Source organism: Podarcis pityusensis (genome assembly GCF_964106645.2).
Source record: "Podarcis pityusensis genome assembly, chromosome: 11".
Classification (NCBI taxonomy): Eukaryota; Metazoa; Chordata; class Lepidosauria; order Squamata; family Lacertidae; genus Podarcis; species Podarcis pityusensis.
In genome coordinates this window covers 28,050,696-28,077,217 of record NC_138036.1, presented here as the reverse complement: position 1 = coordinate 28,077,217, position 26,522 = coordinate 28,050,696, and the positions used below count along the sequence as shown (strand labels likewise).

At 40.1% G+C, this 26,522-nt stretch overlaps 1 protein-coding gene across 3 annotated transcripts in view; it reads right to left on the bottom strand.

Annotated features, from left to right (window-relative positions):
• Window positions 1–26,522, bottom strand: part of AP3B1 (adaptor related protein complex 3 subunit beta 1) — a 147,667-nt gene that overhangs the window by 71,793 nt on the left and 49,352 nt on the right. For all 3 annotated transcript variants that reach the window (XM_080972376.1, XM_080972375.1, XM_080972377.1), the window contains 7 exons: window positions 18,635–18,793; window positions 18,129–18,226; window positions 17,408–17,462; window positions 17,244–17,315; window positions 14,795–14,857; window positions 13,733–13,865; window positions 7,375–7,484 (listed from right to left, as the gene is read on the bottom strand). In XM_080972376.1, the coding sequence (XP_080828502.1) occupies window positions 7,375–7,484; window positions 13,733–13,865; window positions 14,795–14,857; window positions 17,244–17,315; window positions 17,408–17,462; window positions 18,129–18,226; window positions 18,635–18,793 (690 nt within the window). The remainder of the gene's footprint in view (window positions 1–7,374; window positions 7,485–13,732; window positions 13,866–14,794; window positions 14,858–17,243; window positions 17,316–17,407; window positions 17,463–18,128; window positions 18,227–18,634; window positions 18,794–26,522) is intronic.

The window sequence follows — 26,522 nt, the reverse complement described above, 5'->3', positions numbered from 1 at the left end:
ACAAGATTCTAAATATTGGGAAATGTTAACATGCTCGCTTTACAATGTAACTTTTTTGTGTTTGATATGTTCCAACACCTGCTCTTCACAAGCCTCCTAAATAGTCCTATGCCAATCATATTACAGTGGTGCCTCGCAAGACGAAATTAATTCGTTCCGTGAGTTTTGTCGTCTTACGATTTTTTTCGTCTTGCGAAGCACGGTGTCGGGAAAGTTTTGGAAAAGCTTCAAAAATCACCAGAGTCTTTAAAAACCTCAAAAAAGGCTACCACACCTCGTTCTATGAGTTGCTCCTCGAAGTCAAGTCGCAACTGTATTAACGGTGTTAAGAAAAAGGAAACAAACTTGCAAGACGTTTCCATCTTGCGAAGCAAGCCCATAGGGAAAATCGTCTTGCGAAGCAGCTCAAAAAACAAAAAACCCTTTCGTCTAGCGAGTTTTTTGTCTTGCGAGGCATTCGTCTTGCGAGGTTCCACTGTACTCCTTTATCAAACCTTGGCTCTGTTGCCAACTCAGCTGCCAATGCTAACAAAAAGAGCTAAAGAGTAGAACAGTACAGTGGTACCTCGGGTTAAGTACTTAATTTGTTCCGGAGGTCCGTTCTTAACGCGAAACTGTTCTTAACCTGAAGCACCACTTTAGCTAATGGGGCCTCCTGCTGCCGCTGCACCGCCGGAGCACAATTTCTGTTCTTATCCTGAAGCAAAGCTCTTAACCCGAGGTACTATTTCTGGGTTAGCAGAGTCTGTAACCTGAGGCATATGTAACCCAAGGTACCACTGTACAGTGGTACAGTGGTACCTCCAGTTACGAACTTAATTCATTCCAGAGGTCCTTTCTTATCCTGAAACCGTTCTTAACATGAGGCGCGCTTTCACTAATAGGGCCTCCCACTGCGTACCTGCCTCTAGCGCACAACTTCCACTCACTTCCAGAAGCACCTACTTCTGGGTTAGCGAAGCTCGTTACCCGAAGCGTTCGCAAGAAGGACGGTACATAACAAGAGGCATTACTGTAATAAACAATGATGCTTCATTTATCATGTTCATATTACTCCTCAACAGGAGGGCAGCAATACTTTAGTTTGACCAGTTGAACATTGTTGCCATCCAGAAATGTTGAGCTCCAACTCCCATCAGCCCCTTCTAGAGTGGCCAATGCTTGGACTATAATTCCCATCATCCATAACAATACCGGGAGGGCAACAGGTTTCCTTCCAACTAGGATCACAAGATGGTGATTAAATTGCTATTACTGGACAAGCTAACTAGGATGGTTTGTACTATGAGGCAAAGTTGTCATGCCATTGATGGAATATTTTAGAAACTGCAACTGCTTTTTTACGCTACTTTGCCATACCTTTGGGATACTCACTTTAATTCTTCTCAGTAAATGATTAAGGCTTCATCATGTATATTTTACATATCTGTGTGCATGTTCTGAATCACCACAAATACAAGATCTATGGGAATCATATATTTAAGCACTAGTCTGGTTACCACAGTCCAAAAGAGATCATATGAAGGTGAGTGAGCAGGCTGACAGGAGAGGGATGGAGCGCTCTGTCCGCTTTGTGCATGCAGCAAAGAAAAGCAACAGACTACTGCATCCCTCCTCGGCAAGCTGGCTAGTATTTTTTTTAAGGGTGGAGCAAAGCTAGTACCTTTTATGATCTTGTTTCCAAAACTGGCCTACGAATTTTTGTGGGATGGATAGATGTCAATTCACCCTCAAAATTATGTTCCAAGCAGCATGTATTTCAAGAATGTGAGCATATTTTACTATGGCTCCTCCTAGCTCACTTTTTCTCAAATTCAAATTCAAAAACAGATGGCATGTTCAAGTTAACAACAACAACAACAACAAAATGCTATCTACTACATTCCTAATCTACCTAACCATTTATTTGATTGATAAGGTAACTACTACTAAATTATTTGTCATCTATCAGAGAAAGTGAGGATGCAAGCAAGAGAAGTTAGTATACAAATGTTAGAATATACTGATAACGCAAATATGACTGGCTTAACCATGATATAGAGTGATACAAAACTAGAAGTAATATGCACACAAATATTCTTTTATTGACATCTTACATCCATGCAATCGTCTGTGAAATAGTAACCTGCATTTTAAAACACATGCAAGTTTAAAATGAAGCATTCCAATGCTCAAGAGCTGCAGCGTAGTAGGATCTAACTGGATTGGTCCCTTGAATTTAAATTACCTATATATCAAGAAATAACTAACTAAAAAAGGTCTCCTTTCCAGTCTTCCACATCTCATCTTTCCCTTGCCCCAAGGGCAACACTATTTGGAGATATTGATTTACATGAATCTTTGAATCTTGGTTGTTGTAGGACAGTTAATATATTCCTGTGCATGACTCAAAACACATAAAGGTCCAGTAGCTCGCCCACTATTTTAGTTCATTGGATCTATTTTAACTTACATTAATATCCTGAGTTATTCTCAAGTAAAAAACCTCAGTATTTTTAAAAAAGAAAAGAAGAAGAAAAAAGGCTTGCTTAACTCTTGGTCACCAGACTAAACATAAATGCCCATTTCACTATTTGTCCGTTTACTTCTAGTGGAAAGGTTTTCATGATTTATGTATTCTTTTGCCCCGGGAACATGATGAACAGATGTATATTCTCAAGTGACCTTAAGTGTCATACAGAATGTGCTCTCTAAAGTTTGTGGGACCTAAGTCATCTAGGATGATAATCATCAACTGGTGAAACTGGGACCCAAGCTAGGTTACAATAAGAGCACTACTACCATTCAAATTTAATACAAATAATTAAGAAATGGGTCCCCAAATGCATGTTTGGGTTATAACTGAGTCTGATCTAGGAGGCTTTAATGAAAAATAGAGCTGTGAATTATTGTCTAAGGCTCCAGGAAAATAGCCCTGAATGCTGATATATCCTGCAACCCACCACCTCTGGTCCATTTATGCCAAGATATAAGCCAGTTTGCTTCTGCACTGGTGCATTCTGCATCAACCACAACCTTTAAACAGTCTTCAAGGTCAGCCTCAACTTGAGGCTCCAGAAGAGTGAGGAATACCATTACCAGAGAAACCACTGGGATCTGTTTTGTGCTGTATATAGCTATGAAAGGGAAAGGCCATTTAAAGTCCATTAACTACTCAAAGAGCACCATAAACAGTTTTTTTTTTAAAAAAAGAAGGCATCCTATATATTCTCTGGCACTATATCAGGACCTGTTGTTTTCTCCAGGACAGTGCATGTCATATTGCATTTGCTGAACTGAACAACAGGAACCAGAAATATTGTTATACGTAGATCATCAGCTTCTTATAGCAAAATTCAAGCTTAATCTGAAGAAAGTAGGAAAAACCATTGGGCCAGTAAGATCATGACCACTGGTCCCATCACCTCCTGGCAAATAGGGGAAGAAATGGAGACAGTGAGACATTTTACTTTCTTGGGCTCCATGATCACTGCAGATGGTGACAGCAGTCATGAAATTAAAAGACGCCTGCTACTTGGGAGAAAAGCAATGACAAACCTAGACAGCATCTTAAAAAGTAGAGACATCAACTTGCCATCAAGGGTCCGTATAGTTAAAGCTATGGTTTTCCCAGTAGTGATGTATGGAAGTGAGAGCTGGACCATAAAGAAGGCTGATCGCCAAAGAATTGATGCTTTTGAATTATGGTGCTTGAGGAGACTCTTGAGAGTCCCATGGACTGCAAGAAGATCAAACCTCTCCATTCTGAAAGAAATCAGCCCTGAGTGCTCCCTGGAAGGACAGATCGTGAAGCTGAGGCTCCAATACTTTGGCCACCTCATGGGAAGAGAAGACTCCCTGGAAAAGACCCTGATGTTGGGAAAGATGGAGGGCACAAGGAGAAGGGGACCACAGAGGATGAGATGGTTGGACAGTGTTCTCGAAGCTACCAGCATGAGTTTGACCAAACTGCAAGAAGCAGTGGAAGACAGGAGTGCCTGGCATGCTCTGGTCCATGTGGTCACGAAGAGTCAGACATGATTAAACGACTAAACAACAACAACAAAGATTAGAAATCGGGCCTTTAAGTTTCATTGGCCAGTCCTGTGAAACACCCGGCAAACAGAGATTCAGAAGGCACCTTCGGTGTCAACACCTGCTGAAAACTTTTTTGGATCCTCCATGTCTATGCAGGCAATTAAGAGTACATCCCCCTACAATGGATTATTAATGTTTGTTTTTAATTTATTTTTGTTTTCAACTTGCTTTTAACTTTTTATGACTTTAGTGTATGATTTTATATTTTTATATTGTTGTAAACTGCTGTGATAGATTTTTTTTTAATGCAGCAGTATATAAAGAAAGAATAATTTTAAAAATTGTATGAATGGCAACAAGCAAGACTTCTTTAGAGATATTGTCACTAGAAAACATTCTGAGCTATACATCTCATTAGGACTACCTTTCACCCTCCCAGCTAGGAAGGAGGGCTAATGAGTCTAACATGCTCTAGAAAAAGGCAGCAGCTCCCCTGGTAAAATCTGACAGAGAACATTCTCTTGAAGGTAAGGGATGAACTACTTGAACAGTTACTAGCATAATTATCCTGTCCAATAAAGCCTAATAAGCACCAGCCTTTGTTTCATTTCTCTAAGGATGTCCTAAGATGATTCAGAAAACCAGATACCAATTGATTCTTTCCACAGGTTCACTAATCTTGACTTACTTTGTGCTCTCAAAGTGTCTTTTGTCATGGAGTTCCCTACTTGACCAGTAATAACCTGAGCTTCTTGTTCTAGAAAGGAACCACCTCTTTACTTCACATAATGTGCTTGGTTACTATACGCATGACATCCCATTACAATACAGACAGATACCCTATGGTATTTCATTCTATACTTCATACAGCTGCACAGATGAAAATGTCCATAACTAAAGACCCTAATGCATTCTACTTAAACTAGATCCCAACAAAGCATTATGGAAAAACTGAATTATTAGTCTAATTCAGAATATAAAGTACAATTCTATGACAACAGCATTTTAATTTTGAAACCTCCAGTGACAAAGTGAAAAGATGCACTGAACATCTATTATGCAAGAAAAGTTTTAAATGCTTGAGTACATTTGCTGAATGAAATGTGGTTAAGACTGATGTCATTAGTATACAGTGGGAAAGGGGTTATTTCTAACGTTCCAAAGGTTACGCTGCATTAAGACCTTACTCCCAAACTATTATTTTAAATTGGACTAAAGAATAGTAATTGAGTGGTACATTAAATTTTCAAGTATAGGAGAAGTTCAAGCTGCCTGCAGAACTGACAGATACTTCTAAATAAGAATATATGGGTAACTTCAGTTTTCAGTTATGATAAATTATCTAAAGAAATCTCTATTATCCACTTGTGTTTAAATGTTACAGTAGTACCAGATGTTACACATGACCACAGTTTATACTAAAGACAGAAGTTTCTAGTCAAGGGAAGGAACATAATAAGAACCCTGACAGATATGACCAAATATGCATCTGTTCTCACAAGTGCACATACTCCTTAGTTAGGGCTGCAGAAGGTTTCAGAGATATGTTCTTCACAGGCTTTAACTGTCTATGAGACTGTGCAGAAATCATTAAGAACATAAAGCTTCATATATTCATTTATACAAATATATTTACATGAATATCTCCTAATGTAGCAAGAAAATGGTGCTTTATGAAAGAGTTTTTTCATTTGGCCGAGGCTACACAGTCACTATGTAAACATTAAGGGATGGATCTGGACTGAGGCTACAATCCTATCCGCACCTACCTGGGAGTAAGACCCACTGAATTTAATGGGGCTGACTATAGACTTATTAGATTAGCTGAAGTTACACTCCCTAAGAATTTTGCACAACAAAGGCTATCTGTCAAATCTATGGCCATGTAGATCATTATAATAGAAGATATATACAGAACTGATAAACATATCTGACTATTTTGATAATGTCGGTATCATGTAACATTTTCAGATTTCATTTTGCCCAATCCCTTTAACATGTAAATGTTTGCATATAATCTTGGAATCCTTCTGTCATCACATTTTATATAAAGGTGATTAACCTGTGGCCCAGCAGATGTTGTTGGACTCAAGACTCCAATTAGCTCCAGCCAGCATGGCCAATGGTCAGAAATACAGGAGCTGTAGTTCAGTGATACTTGTGTGGCCAAATGTTAGTCAACCCTCATTAAGAAGTTCACAAGCAGATAAGAAGATATGTCAAGGCCTTCATTGTCTTTTCCAGTGTTGTATAAGTGGGAACCTTGAACTTTTAAGAACACAGGAAATAATGGATTCATTATATAGCTCTGCATTGCATTATCCTCAAAGGCCGAACAGGATTGTAAATTGCATTGCCTGATATTTTATTCCACATAGCATGAGCAAGTGGTTAAGTGCACTTTTCAAACCTTTATGTCAGAAAGCAGCTTTTGCTACCATTTGAACCCATTAACTTGTCTGCAAAAACAACCAAAAACAACGAGGCCTTGGTTTTTTAGAGCAGTTACAAGACAGACATCTAGAAAGATTTTATAAATCATTCTGTAAGCAGTTCCATTTGAAAGCTGTGGTGCTTCAAAAGCTCATCTTATTTATGATACACACCTCTGGATAACACACAATATAATTTTGATTTTTCAAGTCTAAAGTTTATCACATAAAACATCCAATATACTTCATGTTTTAGCTGAGAGATGGTAGCGACCCCACAGGATCTCAGGTAAAAAACTGGAATTAACTTAATACCCTCAGGTATACATTTTTCCTACTATAAACAGAGTCTAAGTTTTCAATGTTCAAGTCTTAAACAACTGAATCATCCTACCTGGTAATCTTGCTTTGGTTTGATAAAACTGGAAGATTTCCTGGGTTAAATTTAATGTGATTCTTCCACACAATAGTGTAGTTTACACTAAGGTTACCAGACGTCCCCGTTTCCTGGGGACAGTCCCCGGATTTACAAATCAGTCCCCATACAAAATCAATTGAAGTTGAAAAGTGTCCGTGGATTCATTGAAAAAAACCTGGTAACCTTAGTTTACACCCAGCAGATTCTAACCCTACAACTACCACCCAGAATGTGTTTACTATGACTTAACCAAACAGATCTGAACTATGGTGATGCTATTGTGGCATAAGAAACTGGCTTAAATTTACACACACACACACACACACTCTTTTAAAATTCTTTACTTGTATTAAAAATGGTGATTTAAGGCTTTACTCCACAAACATATCCACAAATATAGTCAAGACACACTTTGCACCCACACACTACATCCCAATATTTCTTTGTCAATTCTTGATTCCCTAGTTACTTTGGGTAACTAGGAGGCAGAATGGAATAAATACTCACGGTAATACTGTCCAAGAGCTTGGCCATGCGCTTTATTATTTCGCCATGGTGTGCTGGCTGTGTCTGCAGCAGTTTCTTAATTACAACAACACTTTCAGCAACTACTATTTCTGGTAAAGACAAAGACAATAATAATTTTAAAAGAGGAAAATATTCACATAAAATCAGTATCGTTTAACACAATTAAATCATTAAAGTATTTAGATGTTTTGAAAATATACTTTGCAAAATCAATAGAATAAGTTTGTGTGTGTCAGATGCAGATCACTTTCCAAATTTTAACAGATGTCTGTCAAGCAAAATAAAACCATAAAGAGAAGAGGCTTGGTATTCAAAATCTTTAAAATCTTATTTTCTAGAGCTATGTGTGTTTTACTACTCTTAGTATTTGCATCTTTGCTATATGTGAAGCTCTGATAAAACAGATCTTGAGAAACATACAAAGCAATAGCCATAATCTTAGCTTTGTAATTGCCTGAAAAACTGCAAATATGTTTCGAAACCAAGTCATATTGATTTAGGTAAGCAATGTTCTGAAAATTGTTTTCATCAATTTAGCATCTAATTGTGTAATATCCTTTTCCCTGGTTCTAAAAAATAAAGCAGACATGCCATTTAGAGTATACTGATGCTCAGGATGTTTGAAATAATAGAGCTAAATAAAGGTGGTAGTTCAAAGATTTACAGGGATGTTATGCAACAAAGTACTTTATTGAACAAGGAATATTCAAAGCTTGATTGAACTAACATACGTTTATAAAAACTAGTAAATCAATCACATTAATGCCAATTCTTAGCCAGGAATTACACTGAAAAGAAAAGGGCAAACCTGACCAAATGTACTATGTTCTTACTGCAGCCTAATACGAAAAGCAAGACATTTTATTCAATCTTCCTTCCACTAAACCACATTTAAGTGTGACGAGAACAAACCACAGTGAACCGTGGGTTTGCACACACTGACACAGCTATGTTTGGAAGCTTCTGCTTATGATTTCCATTAACAGTTTAACGAATTGCCTGAACACTAAAGCATAGTTATTGTTAACTGTTGTTGTTTACACAAGCCAGCTTCATAACCTATGGTTTTAAGTTACTTATCACAGGCAAGCCATATTTCAACCAAATCATATTTAAGATTAAGCACAGTCTGTCAGGTTGGACTCCACAGCTGCAGTTAATCTAAACCAGAAGCAAGAGCTTCTGAACTCCTCCTTATAGCTGAACCAGAGGGGGAGGAGACAGGAATATTGGGAGGGAATGTCTTGCCTTGCAGAAGTCTTGCTGTGGCACATTCTTGTATCCATGAATCCATGGCTTATGCATGATGTCCTAACTACTAATCATCTAAGCTTTTACACTGCTTTCTAGCAAGCATCAGTTAATAATGCCCAATGTTCTCAAAGTCTATCATCTGTATTTTTTACTTCAGGGATGGGGAACCATTGACCCTCCAGATGTTGCTGAAATCCCACTCCCATCAGCTCCATTTCCAGAAAGGTTTTGTTGCGTGGACCGCAGTCATCAAATACCCAAATGAGCTTATTCCATCAGACATTACTAATAGAACATTGAAATTTCTTTCTGTCTTCCTTTAGAAGACACTTTAAAGCTACTGAAGGTATCATATGCCAGGAATAAAATTTATCCTATATTATTTGTTTGCAGATTATAACCCTTTAGGCACTATCTTTTTTATTTTCCAGAGAAAGAGAAAAAACTCCACTTCTTACCTGAAGTGGAGATTTAAGACTGGAACGCTGTAGACAATGGAGTGGGTACATCTCTTGTCAGCTGACACAGACAGGAGCAAAAATCTGTAAGTAGGCCTGGCTTCCTCAGTTTTTCAAATTTGCCAAGCAGCCAGACACTGACAGAGCCACTGAAACAAAAACCAATCCTATCTGCCTACCTCTGCCTTCCTGGATCAGGAAGAAAAGTGAATGGGGGGGGGGGGGGGGAGAGACACAGAATTGAAAGACTAAACATAGAGAAGCGCATCACAGAGCAGCCTAGGGCGGGGTCCATGGTCTATGGCATTCCAGTCTTAAATCTCCAATTCAGGTAAGACCAATTGTTTTATTTACTTCCTGGAATGCCGCAGCCAATTGAGTGGGACATGCCACAGTGGAGAAAAATATGGGCGGGTCCCAGCTCTGCAGATGCACCAACTATAGAACTTGGTGGAGGACAGTATGACTAAAGGCCACATCAGCTGAGGATGATTGGTTCAATGTGTAATGTTTGGAAAAAGTACTAAAAGATGACCAAATGGCCACTTTACAAATATCCAGCAAGGAAGCACTGGCCAAGAAAGCAGCAGATCAGGTGGCAGCAGACCTGGTTGAATGAGCCAATACCTGTGTTGCCTGGGGCAAATTGAGGGAATCGTACGCCAGGAAAATACAGGCCCTAATCCACCTCACTAAGGTTGTACTAGTGACCTTGGCCCCTTAGGTAGAAGGATGAAAGGATACAAATAAGGAATCTGTCTTCTGGAAGGGTTTTGTTCAGTGAATGTAAACTTTGAGAGTTGTGCGGACATCCAAGGAATACCACACCTTTTCTTTCATTCCTTCTGAAGGTGCTTTCCAGATTTCATGTCCAACAGGAGTTGGTTCTTCCCACCTTTTGCCCTAGCCCAAAATATCCGAAGGAAAAGGTGTGGTATTCCTTGGACGTCCGCACAGCTCTCAAAGTTTACGTTGAGGGTCCGGATGGAGAAGTGGTCCCTGATGCAATAGGGTGGGTGATACTGGAAGATGGAAGGGCGGAGCCACTGACAGAGTTTGAAGCTCCAACAACCACGGTTTTTGGGGCCAGAAGGGGGTTAGAAGCACCACTCGAGCCTTTTCCCATCTGATTTTGTGAAGAACTCAAGGAAGAATTGATTGAGGGGGAAAGGCTTAGAGCTGGCCTTGAGGCTACGGGGCAATTAGGGCATCCCAGGCTTCTGCTTGAGGGTCGTGGAACCTTGAATAATAACGTGGCAGTTGGGGACTGGCTTTGCTTGCAAATAGATCCACTTAGAACAGACCCCAGAGAACTTGATGGAATATTTGTCTGGCTAGCATCCACTCTCCAGGGTCCAGATGTTTGTGGTTCAACCAATCTGCCTGATAGTTGTCATCTCCGGCAATATGTTCCACTGATAGGGACAGCAGATGGCATTCTTCCCAGTTAAAGAGACAAGCGGCTTCCGTCTGAAGAGTGACAGATCGAGTGCCACCTTGACGGGTGATACGGGATTTTGCCATGGAATTGTCGGTCCGTATCAGGACATGGTGTGGACAGAACCGCCAAGCAAAGTGAATGATTGATAGTCTGGCCACCTGCAGTTCCAGCCAGTTGATGGAGTGAGATTTTTCTAGATCCATCCAGAGACCTTGGATGAATTGGTTCCATCAGTGGGCTCTCCAATGCTGGAGGCTCGAATCCATGATAATCAGAGTTGTGAAAGGGGAAAAGCGCCTTTGTGGCCTGCTATCCTGCCTTTGACTAATAAGAATTTTCCTCTTATCCCTTGATTCTATCAGGACATCTTTTAGTGCCCCGTCTCCAAAAAGCTGACTGCCCGAGAAGGGAACGGTGGAAAGATTCACTTTAGATGCTGTATCAGCATTCCAGTTTTTTAACCAAAGAGTGTCTCTAGCTGCTACTTGGGATGACATTGCTGTAGCTGCAAATTGCATAGAGTCCATAGTGGCATCTGCCATAAAGGCCTGAGCTTTCAAGAGTTTAGAGAAAGTTTGGTATTGTCGGGCAGAATCTTGGGGGGGATTTTATAGCAGATCCTCAAGCCACACAATACAGGCTTGGGCACAAGATGTTGCGGTGCAGGAGGCCCTCATAGACAGGACTGCTGCATCATGGATTTTGCATATAGCAAACTCAAGTCTCCTACCCATGATAACATGAAGTTGGGCATCTCCTTCACAGGGAACCAAATGGCGTGAGGAAAGATTCAAAATTGGCGTGTCTACCAAAGTTTTAATATAGGCCATAAATTTTGGGTCTAAGGTATTTAATTTATCTGCTAAGGTGGAATTTTACTTAGAATGCATGGAAGAATCCAGTTCTGACTTGACAATGGCCTTTAACACTGACAGCACCAAAATGGAATTAGAAGAGGTGCGACTATCAATTAGTAGGGATATATCGCTATCTGGCTTTGGAGTCAAGGATGATAATCCAAAAGCATGCATAATTTTATGTTTTAGAATGGGAGCACAAACATACAGAGAGAGGCTCATCCTGCACTGATGCACCACTCCTTTCATAATCCATTTCAGTTTCCACAAGGAAGTAGGGGAGGGTGAAGAGACATAACCATCATTTCCATCACTGCCCACTAGTGTAAAGGGGTTAGGAGAGGATTCCCCTACATTAGTTCCCACTTGAAGGGGAAAGGAATCTGTCTTTGGTAAGGCCAGTCCCTTGGTGGGAATTTGTAATTGGAGATCAGATGATAGTGAAGCAATAAGTGCTTCTTTCAACTGCTCAATTAATGGTGCTGGATTGGTAGATTGAGGGTTTTGCACCCCTTGACCATTATCCTTGGGAAATCCTAAAAATTCTGATTGAGAGTCAGATAAGCTGATGTTAAGATGTCTTTCACCAGTAGGTGGTAGCAAATGATTAGCATTCACGTGGCCAACATTGTTTTTAGGTAAGGGGGAGTGCACTGTAGTGGAGTCCTGAGACTGAGGAATAGGTGTAGGGGAAGGGCGTTTTCTATGAACTGGGGGGCCAGGCTTGTTGTGTCCCCCAACCTTGGAAGGTAAGAGGTGTTTACGTTTTTGCTTGGTTTTCTTTGGAGGTGGTTCAGTCACACCTTGAGAGGGCTCCATAGCGGAGGACAAGATGGATACGTACTCTCACAATATTGACAGCAGTGGAGGAGGGGGGAAATGAAATCCCAAGGAATAGAAGGGAAGAACTAGTAGAAAAATAAGGCCAAGGGAAAAAATCAGAAAACTAATAACCAATAAACTTAGCTAGTCAGTAGAGCTGAGGAGGAACGTTCTGCCGCGTCAGGGAGGAAAAAAACTGAGGAAGCCGGGCCTAGTTCTCACAGATAAAAGCTGCCTGTGTCAGGTGACAAGAGATGTACCCACTCCATTGGCCACAGCATTCCATGAAGTAAATTAAGCAGGTAATAATTGCTTAAATCTGAATACTACTGGTCAGGAAGAGAAACAAATCATTTGTTAAAATTCTGGTATGGAAGGTGAAGAACTGTTACAACCTATGTTGGAACTTAGCCAACACTGCTCCTTTGCAATGCATCATCAGGAGGCAATGGTTTTCCTGAAAGAATGGGGGGAGATGCTTAATCCTAGTCCTGCCCTTTGCTTTTCCGTGGCAACTCCCATCCAAGATGCTTTCCTACAACTTTGGTTCCAGACCAATAGTTGTAATAGAGTTGCAGGAGGGAAGCAGCTGGTGGGGGCACAGTTAAACACTTCTTTCTCTTCTCCCTTTTCAAATCTGCCCCTCTGGAAACTGCATGTCAAGGGAAAAGTGACACCTGATATAAACTCACAATGGAACTTTTAGTTTTGCCTGAACTATATGCTAGATTCAAATGTTTAACTATATGCATACAAATAAATATGTGGATTGACTTCCAAGTAAAGCCAAGCACCTATCAATCCAGGTGAATATACTGATGACATTCCACATGCAAAGTAGTGGGGAAAGCAAAAAATGGGTACCAGGGATTTATTTTGGCACCTCATGACATTATAAGCAGACCTGATTTCCTTATGTTTTTCCTTCTATAAGATTTAATGTTGTTTTTTGAGAAATAATTGCACAGCACTGGCTTAGCTTTTATGCCTGTTTGAATTTCCCCTCTTTTGTATATTAATATAGAAGAAAATAAACGATGAAGCATGGACAACTTTGTTGGCGGCAGTCCTAAACTGTTTGATATGCCATCTTATTTAGCCACTTACAAACATAAAAACCCCACATTTCCCTGCTTGTAGCACCCTCTGCAGTACAGCTACTTTAATGCAACTGGGGAAAAAACATCACAATGCTCTGGATGAAGACAACATTCTACAAATTTTAATTATAGTACTTTAAAATATTTCAGATATCAGTATCAACTGTATTCTGACAGCAACCCATGCTAAAAATTAAAAAATGAAATCATTTTAAAGAACTACAAACAGGAACTATAAACAATGCCACTGTTTATTCAGAACATGTCATTTAAGACAAACACTATACTATACTGTTTTTATCTGGTTCTATCACTATACTGTTTTTATCTGGTTCTATCCGGGAATACTACCAGAAAATACAAGCTGCCAGTCACTCAAAACACAAAATAGAACAATTAACTTACCATCCCTGTTAGACAGCAAACACACTAGGCCGTTAAGACATGTGTCAGTCACTTCCGATATGTTGGTTGCACATCTGCCTATTGCCTGAATTGTAGCTGCAGCAAATTGTTTATCTTGGCTTTTCACATAGGTCTGAAGAAAATAGGAATTTCAGTCTTCAACACATTGGTCTCATCAGTTAAAATCTTTAATAAACCTATCCTTTCCTTTGGAAGCTACCTTCAGTTTTTTAAATTAGCGAATGTGAGTGATATAGAAATAGGGCAACAGGCTATCTTTAGTTACCCAATGCCAGAAGGGATTCAGCCACCATGCATAATAGTAGTGGATAGCAACTCAAAGCCAGTGATTAGTCTGAGTGCAAGAACAGAATGGTTCATGAATAGTTCTCAGAAATATTTCAATTCAGTTAACTTGCTGAATCCAACTAAGAACAAACAAACAAAAGGCGATAGTGAAACAATTGCTGCGTGTGAAGATGCGAAAAATGGGTTCTTTGGAACACCACATATGTTCCAAATATAAATATTATATACCAGTATGTTCTGAAACAACCTATCTTGGGTCAAGAGCAATGTGAGTCAATCAAAAAATATAAGCAGAACGTAAGACAACTCCTTTCTAGAATACTAGTATCTAGGGAGCTTTTGCCCATCTGCAACTTGTAGCAGAATCAAGCTGATTTACAACAAAATAAAAACCATATTTTGTGTTCTATGGGTGATATTCACGATCACAAGTGGACTTCCCCTTACTACCTGCCCCCAGCCCCTGTAACCTCCCATGCACTTTCAAAGTATGCATCAGAGGGTTGGACGACCCTCCATAACAGATTTGGGGTGCACATGGGGGCTATAGGTGTGAGAAAAGCAAGAAGTCCCATTACACAACTGGAAAACCACTGCACAGTTGGGCAGGCATCACTAGATAAAGTTCCAAAACCTTTAAAATAAAAGAAAGGAAGCTGTTTTCCAATGGAAAAATCTCGAATCAAAAAATCTCGAATCAGCTTAAGCATACGCTTCAAGTGATGTTTCATAGAATAAGAATAATGCACAAACCTGAAATTCTCTGAGAAGAGTTGAAATGTTGGCCTCATTTGCTAAGTTAGTTAAGATTTCAAGCTAAAAGAGAAAAGAATCTGATTAGGAAAACTTGGAAGAATAAGGAATGTTTTCTACATTGTGAACAGTTCTGAATTACAAAATGAAAAGCCCTCAGCAAGTTGAAGGCTGGAAAATAAATCACCATGAATTTTTAATAAGAGAACTGTTGTCAGGATTAAAGGAAATGATTTGAAAGCTGTGTGTTCACCTGCCCTACACCTGAGTAAGTCTCTGCCCCACTCTACAGGTTTAAGCTGCTGCGGCGTTGGGACTTTTCCTCAGACACTGGAATCACTGACCCATAGTGCCTCCATCTTGGCAAGATTCAGGTATGTTCTCTCATCCATTTCACCACTGCATCCAAGCGCTAGTTCATGGTCTGCACTGCCTCTCCCAATTCAGATGTTAGGGAGAAATAGAGCTAAGTATCATCAGCATATAAATGACATCGTGCCCCAAATCTCCCCATGACCACTCCCAGAAGCTTCATGTAGCTATTAAATAACATTGGGGATAAAATGGTGCCCCAAGGCATCCCATAGCGTAATTGCCAGAGGGCTGACAATGCTACTCTGTGAACTCAGCCATGAACCAGAACTACTGTAACACAGTACAGTGGTATCTCGGGTTACAGACGCTTTGGGTTACAAACTCCGCTAACCAGGAAGTGGTTGCTCCAGGTTAAGAACTTTGCCCCAAGATAAGAATGGAAATCGCACGCCAGCGGTGCAGTGGCAGAAGACCCCATTAGCAAAAGCAGACCTCAGGTTAAGAACCGTTTCAGGTTAAAAACGGACCTCTGGAACGAATTAAGTTCTTACCCCGAAGTACCACTGTACCCCCAATTTCCATTCCTTGGAGCCAGTCCAGGAGGACACCATAATGAATGGTAATGAAAGGTAAAGAAGCAGAAAGGTAAAGAAGCAGAAGCAGGGTCATATGCCCCTTGTCCCACTCTCAGCAAAGACCAATTCAAACCAGATTCAAAAAGGTCTAGATAGGTGACCTTTTCCACTGCCTTCCCTAGGAAGCAGATCTTTGCAACTGGTTCCATACCAACTACTTTAGGAGTGGCTCTCTCAAGGCAACAGGGGCCACCCCTTCACGTTATGAAGTGTTAATTACATTCTGGACCCAAACCGTCAAACACCCTTTGTGAGATCCAATAAGCCAAAAGGGACAGGAATCAATAGGGTCTATGGTTGGGTAAATAGCCACAAGCACCCTGTCAACCGCATCTGGCTGCATAAGCTGAAACCTATTCCACAATGCATCATCAGTTGTGGCACTGGGTACCTGACTTGGAACTGAAGAGTCAAGGTCACTCTGAAGTTGAGAGACTTTAGACTTAAAACATGTTAGTCATTATATTCTGTACCCAATTCACAATTTCACATCTGCATTTCTAGTGGTGTATATATATAAAATATACACAAATTTATGTAATCCCAATCTTTCTAATAACTAATTACGGAAGAAAGTTGTTCTCTTTTCCCCTGCTACATCATTCTTTGCTTCCTATACAGTAGATCAGGCTTCCTCAACCTCGGCCCTCCAGATGTTTTTGGCCTACAACTCCCATGATCCCTAGCTAGCAGGACCAGTGGTCAGGGATGATGGGAATTGTAGTCTCAAAAGATCTGGAGGGCCAAGGTTGAGGAAGCCTGCAGCAGATTATTTAAACAAATTACATGTAACAACTTACGTTTCTGTCCTCTTTGACATTAGTAGAGATTAATTAAATGCAGATCTTTTACTTACTGCTTATTACAAATTGCACTAAGGTTCTGCATTCAAAAAAAATTGTCTTCCCTTTAAAAACTCAGCAAGCGATTTTATACTTACTAGAAAGCAAGCCCTGTTCAACACAAGTTTTCCTGCTAATTAAACATGTGCAAGAGTATGTTATCTACAATTTAAATTGTTCACAACACAGAGTACCGTATATACTTGAGTATAAGCTGACTTTTTCAGCACATTTTTAATGCTGAAAAAGCCCCCCTCGGCTTATACTCGAGTGAGGGCCCTTTCGGTCTGCTCCTTCCTCCGCCACCGCCTTTGCAGCTGTCGGAGGAGGAGTAAGCAACCCGATTCCTCCGCCGCTGCAGCCACCACCAGGTGTGTGGTGTGGTGAACTGGCTTATACTCGAGTCAATAAGCTTTCCCAGCTTTTTGTGGTAAAATTAGGTGCCTCGGCTTATATTCGGGGCGGCTTATACTTGAGTATATACAGTATATTCCTCATAATATTGCTCAAGATAAAATTTCCTAAAGAGATGAGTTGGAATTTTGCTCTTTTTGTTTTAGTATTACAAAACTGTTATCTTAAGGCCAATGCTGAGGAACAAATATATTCATCCTATTAAGAATAATTAGTGTATTTAATTTAAATATAAAACCATACCTTTAATGTCTTGATCATAGTTGGATCAGTTGACCTAACATAGAAACTCTTCAAGTAAGGCACAAACATGCCCTGGGGAGGGAAAACACAAATTAACAACATTTAGTAATTATACTGAGGTTAAAATGTAGCAATTTTGAAGTTATGTATTCAAAACGTCAAACCTTGTGTTGGATTGACATCGTTGCTATATTCTGGAGAACAATGTACTGTACTTCCCTAAAAGCCAACGTTAGATCATTAATATGCATAACTCTTAAGCACTGCTCTATTAGAAACATTTTTAAAGAGCTAGATTCAAAAGTAAAGGTTATTCAAATTCTTAGAATGCTCTTCAAAATTATTTTGAAGATATGTTATATAATGGAATATCCAAGTTCTTTGTTTAAAGTACTAAATGGGTTCAGAGTTATTGCAAACACTGCCAACATTGATGGAAATGAAATCTGGTACACTCCTTTGAGAACCTTGATTAAACCCATATAGTCAAAGTAAATTTACAGAAGCATACCTGGTTTCATTTCATTTGAAAAAGCCAGGATAGGTGTATGTAGGGAACTAACATGAGAGAATGGTGGCAGGAGAGGGAATGCATAAATCCTGAAGCTTAATCTTTAAAACCTACTTCCATTGTATGCTTGTGCCAGATCTTGATTTTGAACCAAATTTATACCTTATGAATGTACACTATACTTCTTTTCCAGTGAGCTTTATAAAATTGAGCTCATTAAATACTATTAACATGTTTCAGATTTTGTAAATATTGATCATGTATGAATAATGAATACCTAAATTACTGTTATACAAATGAAAACCAGTTTACCCTTTCATAACTTTTTACCAACCACTGTTGGGAAAATCAGCAGAAAAATATGCTTGATTTACCTGTTACTACGAAGTAAACGTACTAATGATTTAGCAACAATCCCAGCTTCAGATTTGGGTGCTACATGCCAGTAAAGTTGTGCAATTGCCATCACCACCTGAAAAAATGACGACAAGTCACCTCCTTTCATCTGGTAAATACGCTTTTCTTTCACATAGTATAAATGTATTTGCATACAGAAATTTTTAATTTCTTATGTTCCTTGAAGCAAAAGAACATATTCAAAGACATCAGGTATTACATTATTTTCTTTGAATTATAAGCAGCTTTCTTAGCAGATGAAAAAACAAGTGTAGAAAAAAAAGCTAGCTTCAAGGTCTAAACACGCCCCCAGCTTTAAAATACACTAAGCCAGAATACATGGCAAGGTAGGCCTGCACGTTACACGGTGGTTATGTTTGGATATCTATTGTACTCAGTACAGACTATTTTCAATGGCTAAATTAAAGAACACAGCCTGGCTTTAAAAAACCCCAAAGACATTTGTGAAGAAAGTTAATCTTACAGCAGCATTCCGGCTTTGTAGTAAAGGCTTTGTATTTCGTATAAGCAATCGGTGGTCTGGGTCCATAGAATAGGGCTTGTTCGCTTCCTGATTTTTCTCTTTCTGCTCTTCTTCAGATCCATAGAAATTCTTCTCATTGTACTCTTCCAGAATTCCCCCCTATCAAAGGTGAGAAAAACGCATACAAGCATACATATTGCTTAACTTTTCACTTTCAGGTAGCACCAAAAACATATATATGGTATGTCACCTTCTAAATTTTGTTTAGCATATTTTGAATTTGAACTACAGCTCAAATTTCTCAACAGATTCCTGGAAAACACTGTTTCTTTCTCAGAGCCTGAAGAAAAAACATCTATTGGCTGCCTGGGCCTCTGTAATTCAGCTGACCAAGCAATAGCTCAATAAGTAGTATGTCTATATACTAGAATAATAGGAGGAGAACCATAAATCAAATACAGCACAAAACCTTAGAGATCAATCAGTGAATCTTCCAGGGTACAAAATCTATTCCCCCAAACAGACCCATACTTTCATATACGCTTAACCACCCATTTTCCTAAGACCATCAAGAGAGATTATGAGTTCACATAAAATAGCAGCCTGATTATTTGGCATGTTATAAAAAGTATATGCTAACTTCAATGTTTTCAAATATCATACTGCAGAGACAAAAGATTCAGAGAGTAATGGTTTGCTGTTGTTTTCTTAAAGCCTACAAGGATGTAAAATTATTGTGCCCAAGTTACTCTATTCAAAACTTTAAAAATATCTGCAGAATCTAAAACTTAGAGTGTAACTAATAGGTGAAGAAAGGGTGCCCTAAGCTTCTTTTCTGTCATCCTGGCTTTGAAATGGAGAGCTTTATATACTGTGGGTAAACACTAACTACAATTAGTAAAAATGCAGGACTCAGCATTACTAAGGCATTAGCTGCTCTGGGCCATTCTTACAGTATTCCACATGCTTTTAAGTTGTACACATTTTTTTCTTTGCTATTAGCTATTTAGGGACAGAAACACCATAGACCAGTATTTCCCAACCTTTTTCTGACTGTGGCCCCCTTCCAAACTTGTTTTCTTCCTGTGCCCCATCATGGGCATATCCAAGGGGGGCAGGGGGACAGCTGTCCCCCATGAGTAATAATCAAGACAAATCTGAGGTTCTATCCCCCCCCCCACAAAAGCCTGCCCTCCTTAACAAAAATCCTGGCTATCCCCATGCCCCTTCTTGTTCTACCGGTAGAAAGTAGCTATTTAAATGTTTTGTTTGTAAATAGAACATTTTTATTTATAATTTTTACAATTTTTACAAAATACAATTACATAAAATAATAGAAACATAATGAAATATTGTTGAAGCAGAAAAACATAGAATCATTTTTCTAGTGCAACCCCCTGCAATGTAGGAAACTCTGCTAAATCATCAATGGCAGATGGCCATCCAACCTCTGCTTAGAAACCTCCAAGGAAGGAGAGTCCAGAACCTTCCGAGGGCGATCCATCTTTCATGTACAGTATTATAAAAAATAAACAACACTTATTTGACCCCAGTTATTTGACACAGAGGGGGAACCTACAGATACAGTCTGTAAGTTCTGTATATATGGGAGAATTTTAAAAACAAGTGGTGCTCACTGACCTGGTGCAAAAAAGATATCAACATCTGGAGGAGCCCTGGCTGCCTAGATAAAACACACACCCTTTCCTGGGAGTAAGGCCCGCTGAACTCAGTGCAGGTTTCGTCTGAGTAGTTATTTACAAGTTAGCAAGTTTGCAAGTTAGCAGCACCAGATGACCCCACTTGGCTAGGTGCTGGGGTGGATTTCACCCCGTGCCAACGTTGCCGATGGGCCCTGCACTCCTTGGCAACATCCGAAGGCTGTAATCTGCTAGGCGCTGGGGTGACTTGCACCCTGCACCTTGCAGAGTCAGGCCCGGCCTGCCACCAGGCCCAGCACTGGCAGCGGCAACAAGCCGCTCCAGCTCGCCCAACTCTTCCAATTGCCACCCCACCACTGAACTTACCTGACCTGGGGGTTCTGGATCGCAGAAGGTATTTTCTGAAAATACTACCATACAACAAGTGCAGGTGGAAGTTAAAGAATCCCCTTCACAAATGGTAAATGCAAAATGTGAAAACTTTGCAAAGATGCTTAGGCATGTTTCCTGCTGTGCAGCATCCAAAGCCAGGCACTCATTAAGAATTTACTGTATTGTTAACTTACAGTCCAATGATATACATGTCTACTTCAGAAGTCTCTTTGTGCTTAATGGGGCTTTCTGCCAGGTAAATGGGTACAGGACAGCAACCTCAGAGTTTAGGACTGTTATGAGGAAAAACAGGGCACTTGTGATTTTAACAGCTGTATCTTCACTCGGGAGATACTCAGCAATGGGCCAGAGGTCTGTATAATCACTGCAATGACTGAATTCATGAGTAAAATTTAACACACAGTGCTAGATGTAGTTACCGTATTTTTCGTTCTATAGGACGCACATTTCCCCCTCCAAAAATTAAGGGGAAATGTGTGTGCGTCCTATAGAGCGAATGCAGGCTGCGCCGCTAAGCCCAAAGCCAGAACAGGAAGACGGAGCACTGCGGAGCGCTCCGTCTCGCTGCTCTAGCTTGGGGAGGGCTGCGCGCAAACCTCTGCAGGGCAGCGGGGTGCTTTCACCCCGCTGTCCTGCAGAAGCTAGCAAGGCTGTTCCCAAGCCAGAACAGCGAGACGGAGAGCTCCGTCTCGCTGCTCTAGCTTGGGGAGGGCTGCGCGCAAACCTCTGCAGGGCAGCAGGGTGCCTTCACCCCGCTGTCCTGCAGAAGCTAGCAAGGCTGTTCCCAAGCCAGAACAGCGAGACGGAGAGCTCCGTCTCGCTGCTCTAGCTTGGGGAGGGCTGCGCGCAAACCTCTGCAGGGCAGCAGGGTGCCTTCACCCCGCTGTCCTGCAGAAGCTAGCAAGGCTGTTCCCAAGCCAGAACAGCGAGACGGAGGGCTTTGTTTCACTGCTCTAGCTTGGGGACGGCTGCGCGCAAACCTGTGCAGGGCAGCGGGGCGCTGCGCTCCAAAGGCTTCAGGGATCTTTGAGGCTGGCAGTGGGGGAAAGCAGCGCTTCCCCCCACCGCCAGCCCCACAAGCTCTGGTGAATGTACCTTGAACGCACCTTGTTTTAGAGGGGGAGAACAAGAAAAAAAATTTTTTCCCTGTTCTCCCCCTCCTATGATCCGGTGCGTCCTATGGTCCGGTGCGTCCAATGGAGCGAAAAATGCGGTACTTTATCACCTTTTTTGTTACCCACTGAAAGCAAAGTTGCCAGGCAAGATCTGAATTCTTATCCCAACAATTATACCAACCGCTAATGATTCTGTGTAATTAAGCTTGGAATGCACATTTTAAAATCAACAGTTAATGAACTGGTGAACTTGAAAGACATGCTTTCAAGATACTCATTTATATGAAATAAAAGCTAGAGTGTTTACACACTAAATATTTTAAGTCTTATATCAGTATGACTAGCACTACTGTACTATCTCAAAATCCTAATAGGGATATGAATCTTTATTCTTTTGTAAGAATGAAGATAATAGGGCTTGTACCAAAATTAATATACCGTAAACTATGATCTTCTCTATGTTTATTGGTGGGTCCCTTACCTGTTGAGGCACACAAAATAATTCAAAATTACTAATCCTGCAAGAGCAGAACATTTAACTTGGGGGGGAGGAAATATACTGCTCTGAAAAAGAAGGTAAATTCATAAAATAAAAATGCAAATATGCATTTTAACATTCTTGAATGTATTAATCTGAAAGGTTTAATTTCCATTTTCCTGCATCAGCTTTATTTATAAAATGTCGTGCCCTATAAATATGCTGTTATTTTCTATAGTCAAGCACCCCCTTAACAAATCTTCTCATTAATATGTAAATTTAAAGTCAATCGGTCTTCTCCCTGACAGCACCATGAATTCCTAGTGCACTGTATAATCGGTTTTGACTTGGCAACCACTATTTATCAAAGATGTCAGTTAGAAAAATTATGGAAAATGCACTGCAATTGATATGACTGCAATATACTTTGTCAACAGTTAATTGTTCCTCAAATCATACATTTACATATAAACAGTCTAAATACTGATCTATAATGATGCAAATAAACTAAATTAAAAATCTGTTCTACTACACAAGAAACCTTGTTATGTGTTTATTTAAGAACCTATTGAAAAAAGCATGGAGACCTGCTGATTTCAAAGAGGTTCTCCTTCTATTTTAGCAATTAAATTAGCAAGAAACCAATCTGGTTTCTGAACTTTCTTGCCCTGTGCAGACATAATACTGCCAATCTCTTAATCATGGTTAAGAGACAGAGTGGCTCCCAGGTTTACAAACACAATCCTCTTTCTTTGTCAGTTTTAACTGTGCTGTAGTATTACATATGGACTGCTACTAATCTGGGCTACCACCATTGCAGTGGTAATGAATACAACACTAAAGGAGAAGCAGCATGTAAACCACTTGCAGTTTCTTAACAACATTTATGCGTTTGGACACACTGCAGTTGTGCTGGGCCTCTATCAGGCAGCATTTATGAGTGAACAGCTACTGGTATTGCCTGTTCTTAAAAACTGCAATACCATGTCATCCTTGTGGCAGCAAAAGCTAAAAATGTGCCCGTGCCCACAAGAATGGTACAGAAAGAAACAAGGATTTGAATGAAAAGTGAGATAACTACAATAAATTTTCCAATAGCAACAAAAATACAACTTCATTTGTTGCAACTATTATGAAGGTTTGGGGTAAGATATGAAATGCTGTTGTGGCAATTCATCTAAAACTGCTTCACAACTGAAAATTTTAAAAAGTGGCTGAAACAACAAACATGAATTAATTTCTTTCACTGCAAGTCCTATCGAATCCAAGAGATGGAATCCTCTTTATCAGTAACCAGTGATGGGCAATGCTGATGGCAGCAACAAACATTATGAAAATCTAATCTACTGCATTATTTGCTTCGAAGTTATCAAATAAAAACAGAATGATAAAAAAAATTCCAGAATGCAGCAAGGTGACTGAATCATTGAATGAATGCTATTCATCTCCCTCAAGCACAATAATATTCCTTTACAGAGTATGTTAATAGAGGTACACTAAAGAAGAAAAGAAAAAGACATCTGGATATGAACAGGAATGTTAGTGTGCAGGTTAAACAGCAAAAAGATCTTGTTTCACATGTAACTGGAAGCAGCATTGTCTTTTCTGTTCTGACTAGACTGACTTTGATCAATCCAGGTCATGAAGCTATCTGCACTACATATCATAATTTTGTGAAAAAAATACTATGTACATAGGAACGGGAATGACAAATGGGAAGAAAGACTTCAGGATTGCACCAATCTCATTGCTGCTGAACCTGTTTATCAAGAATACAGCCACACACAGCCTTCGAGTCAGCAAAGGAAGCTACAACTTCCATTAACTGGATAACCCATTCTTCAAGGACATCCCCAAAATGAAGATGGGTGTATAGCATTAATTGATCCCAGTGAGACGCTGATATAGTCTCCAGAAAATGGCTTGTATATGCTGGCTGAAACTTATATACAGTGGTACCTCAGGTTACATACGCTTTGGGTTACAGACTCTGCTAACCTAGAAATAGTACCTCAGGTTAAGAACTTTGCTTTAGGATGAGAATAGAAATCAGGCGGCGGCGGCAGCGGGAGGCCCCATTAGCTAAAGTGGTGCTTCAGGTTAAGAATAGATTCAGGTTAAGAACGGACGTCCGGAATGAATTAAGTACGTAACCAGAGGTACCACTGTACTCTAATGGGCTCTAAACTGGCAATGAGTGACCAGAAAAGATATTTGTGGTAAATATCGCAATAAAAATGTCAACAGATGTAAAGTGTGCAACAGCTGTAAAAAAATTCTATTTTAAGACTCATCAGGAAAGGGATTGAAAATAAAACTGTCAATAGCATAACATTATACTAATCTATGGTAATCTTTTAATAGTATGTGCAGTTCTGCTTGCGGCACCTAAAAAAGAATATTGTAGAACTAGAAAAGGTTCAGAAAAGAGTACCCAGAATGATCGAGGGGAATTATGAGGAAATATTACAGTATGAATGCACAAACCCAATCTGATAAAAGTGTCCTTTATTCTTGCCTATATGAAACAAGTCAAAAAGCTAAACATTATTCCATCATTCATTGAATCATATACACACTAGGTGCTGCCACCACTGCTTGCTCCACCCACCAACCCCACCTACCTCCTTGCCAACAGCCCTTTCCCCCCACATGACCAACCACACTCCCTTTATGCCTCCCCCATGCTCACCAACTCTCCTTTTAAAAATTTGGGGGAGGTACTTCACAGAGTGGCTTGCTAAACTGCTGTGTGAAGAGCCTCCCCTGCTCCATTATGCCTTGCTGCAGAAGTATTTAACAGAGGGGACAGCAGTGCACATTGCCTCCCCTCTCCCTGGGCCTGCCTACTTGTGTGACCACCAATATGGCAGACGATGACTACACCTTACATTGTGTGCGCGTGCACAAAAGTTCTATTCTGCTAACAAATAAAAAAATATATCATGGTGTTGCACAGCATACAATTACATTCCTAATACACTGTATAACCTCCTGTCAACCTTTGGGGATAAAGCAATGGAAAAACCCAATCCAAGTGTCTGCACACAACATGTAGGCTAGGACATGTGATGCTTAGAAGAAACCTTTCAAACAATATATGCAGAAGATAAAATACCACACGTCAACACAAAAAACAGTAACACACATAGCATTATCTTGTAGTACTACAAGTATTACTAGGGGATGGAATTTAACATACAGTGGTACCTCGGGTTAAGTACTTAATTCATTCCGTAGGTCCGTTCTTAACCTGAAACTGTTCTTAACCTGAAGCAGAGCTTTAGCTAATGGGGCCTCCCGCTGCTGCCACGCCGCCACCGCACAATTTCTGTTCTCATCCTGAAGCAAAGTACTTAACCCGAGGTACTATTTCTGGGTTAGTGGAGTCTGTAACCTGAAGCGTATGTAACCCGAGGTACCACTGTATAAGTGTAGGAAATACAAGTTTACGACGGGATGAGAGCAGTAATAGAATGATGGTAAATCATTTCGCATCTGAAAATGCTCTCACCAGTTTTAAAATGCAGGAAGCCAGTACAACTCAATCTGACCAACAATCCAATATGATCAATAATCCATTAAGTAAGCCTTGTATTTAACAAATCGCCTGGTAGTAACAGGTGACCAAGAATTCCATGCAGATGAGTGGGCTGGCAGAAAAGGAGAAGATCATTTCATTCCTTCTCTACCAACCCACTTTGTTACTGTGATAAGCATGAGGAAAGAAGGATCTGTTTGTCCACAACTAGTACAAAACATAGATAGATCTGTCCTTCTCCAGAAAACCTGCTTGATATAATGGGGTTTTTCTACTTTTTTCTGCAAGGTAGTAACTTTTGTGAGCCAAGTTACAAGACTGCACTAATCTTCAAGATCAATCTATCTGCCTGACTGTAAAGTGTCAGAAAGTGTGGCATTGCAAGTGTATTTCCAGAAATACAATGACTAAGACTTCATTTAGAAGATCCAATCAAGCCCATACTAGCTGATGTGGAGAGGAGTTGACTGCTCATTCTCCACAAAAATGCTTTCTCTCAGAAATCTACAAAATAATGATAAGTGTATTCATTTTGATACTCATTGTCTGATGGTCTTGATGCGTGACAAATCATTAACGATGCTAATAAGCAAACTGTTGGATCAGTTGTACTGGCCATCTGAGAGCTATTGATGTACATTCCTGAAAGTGTTTGTTACTAAGCCTGCTCCTAACAAGCCAGAAGTATTCAAAATAACTT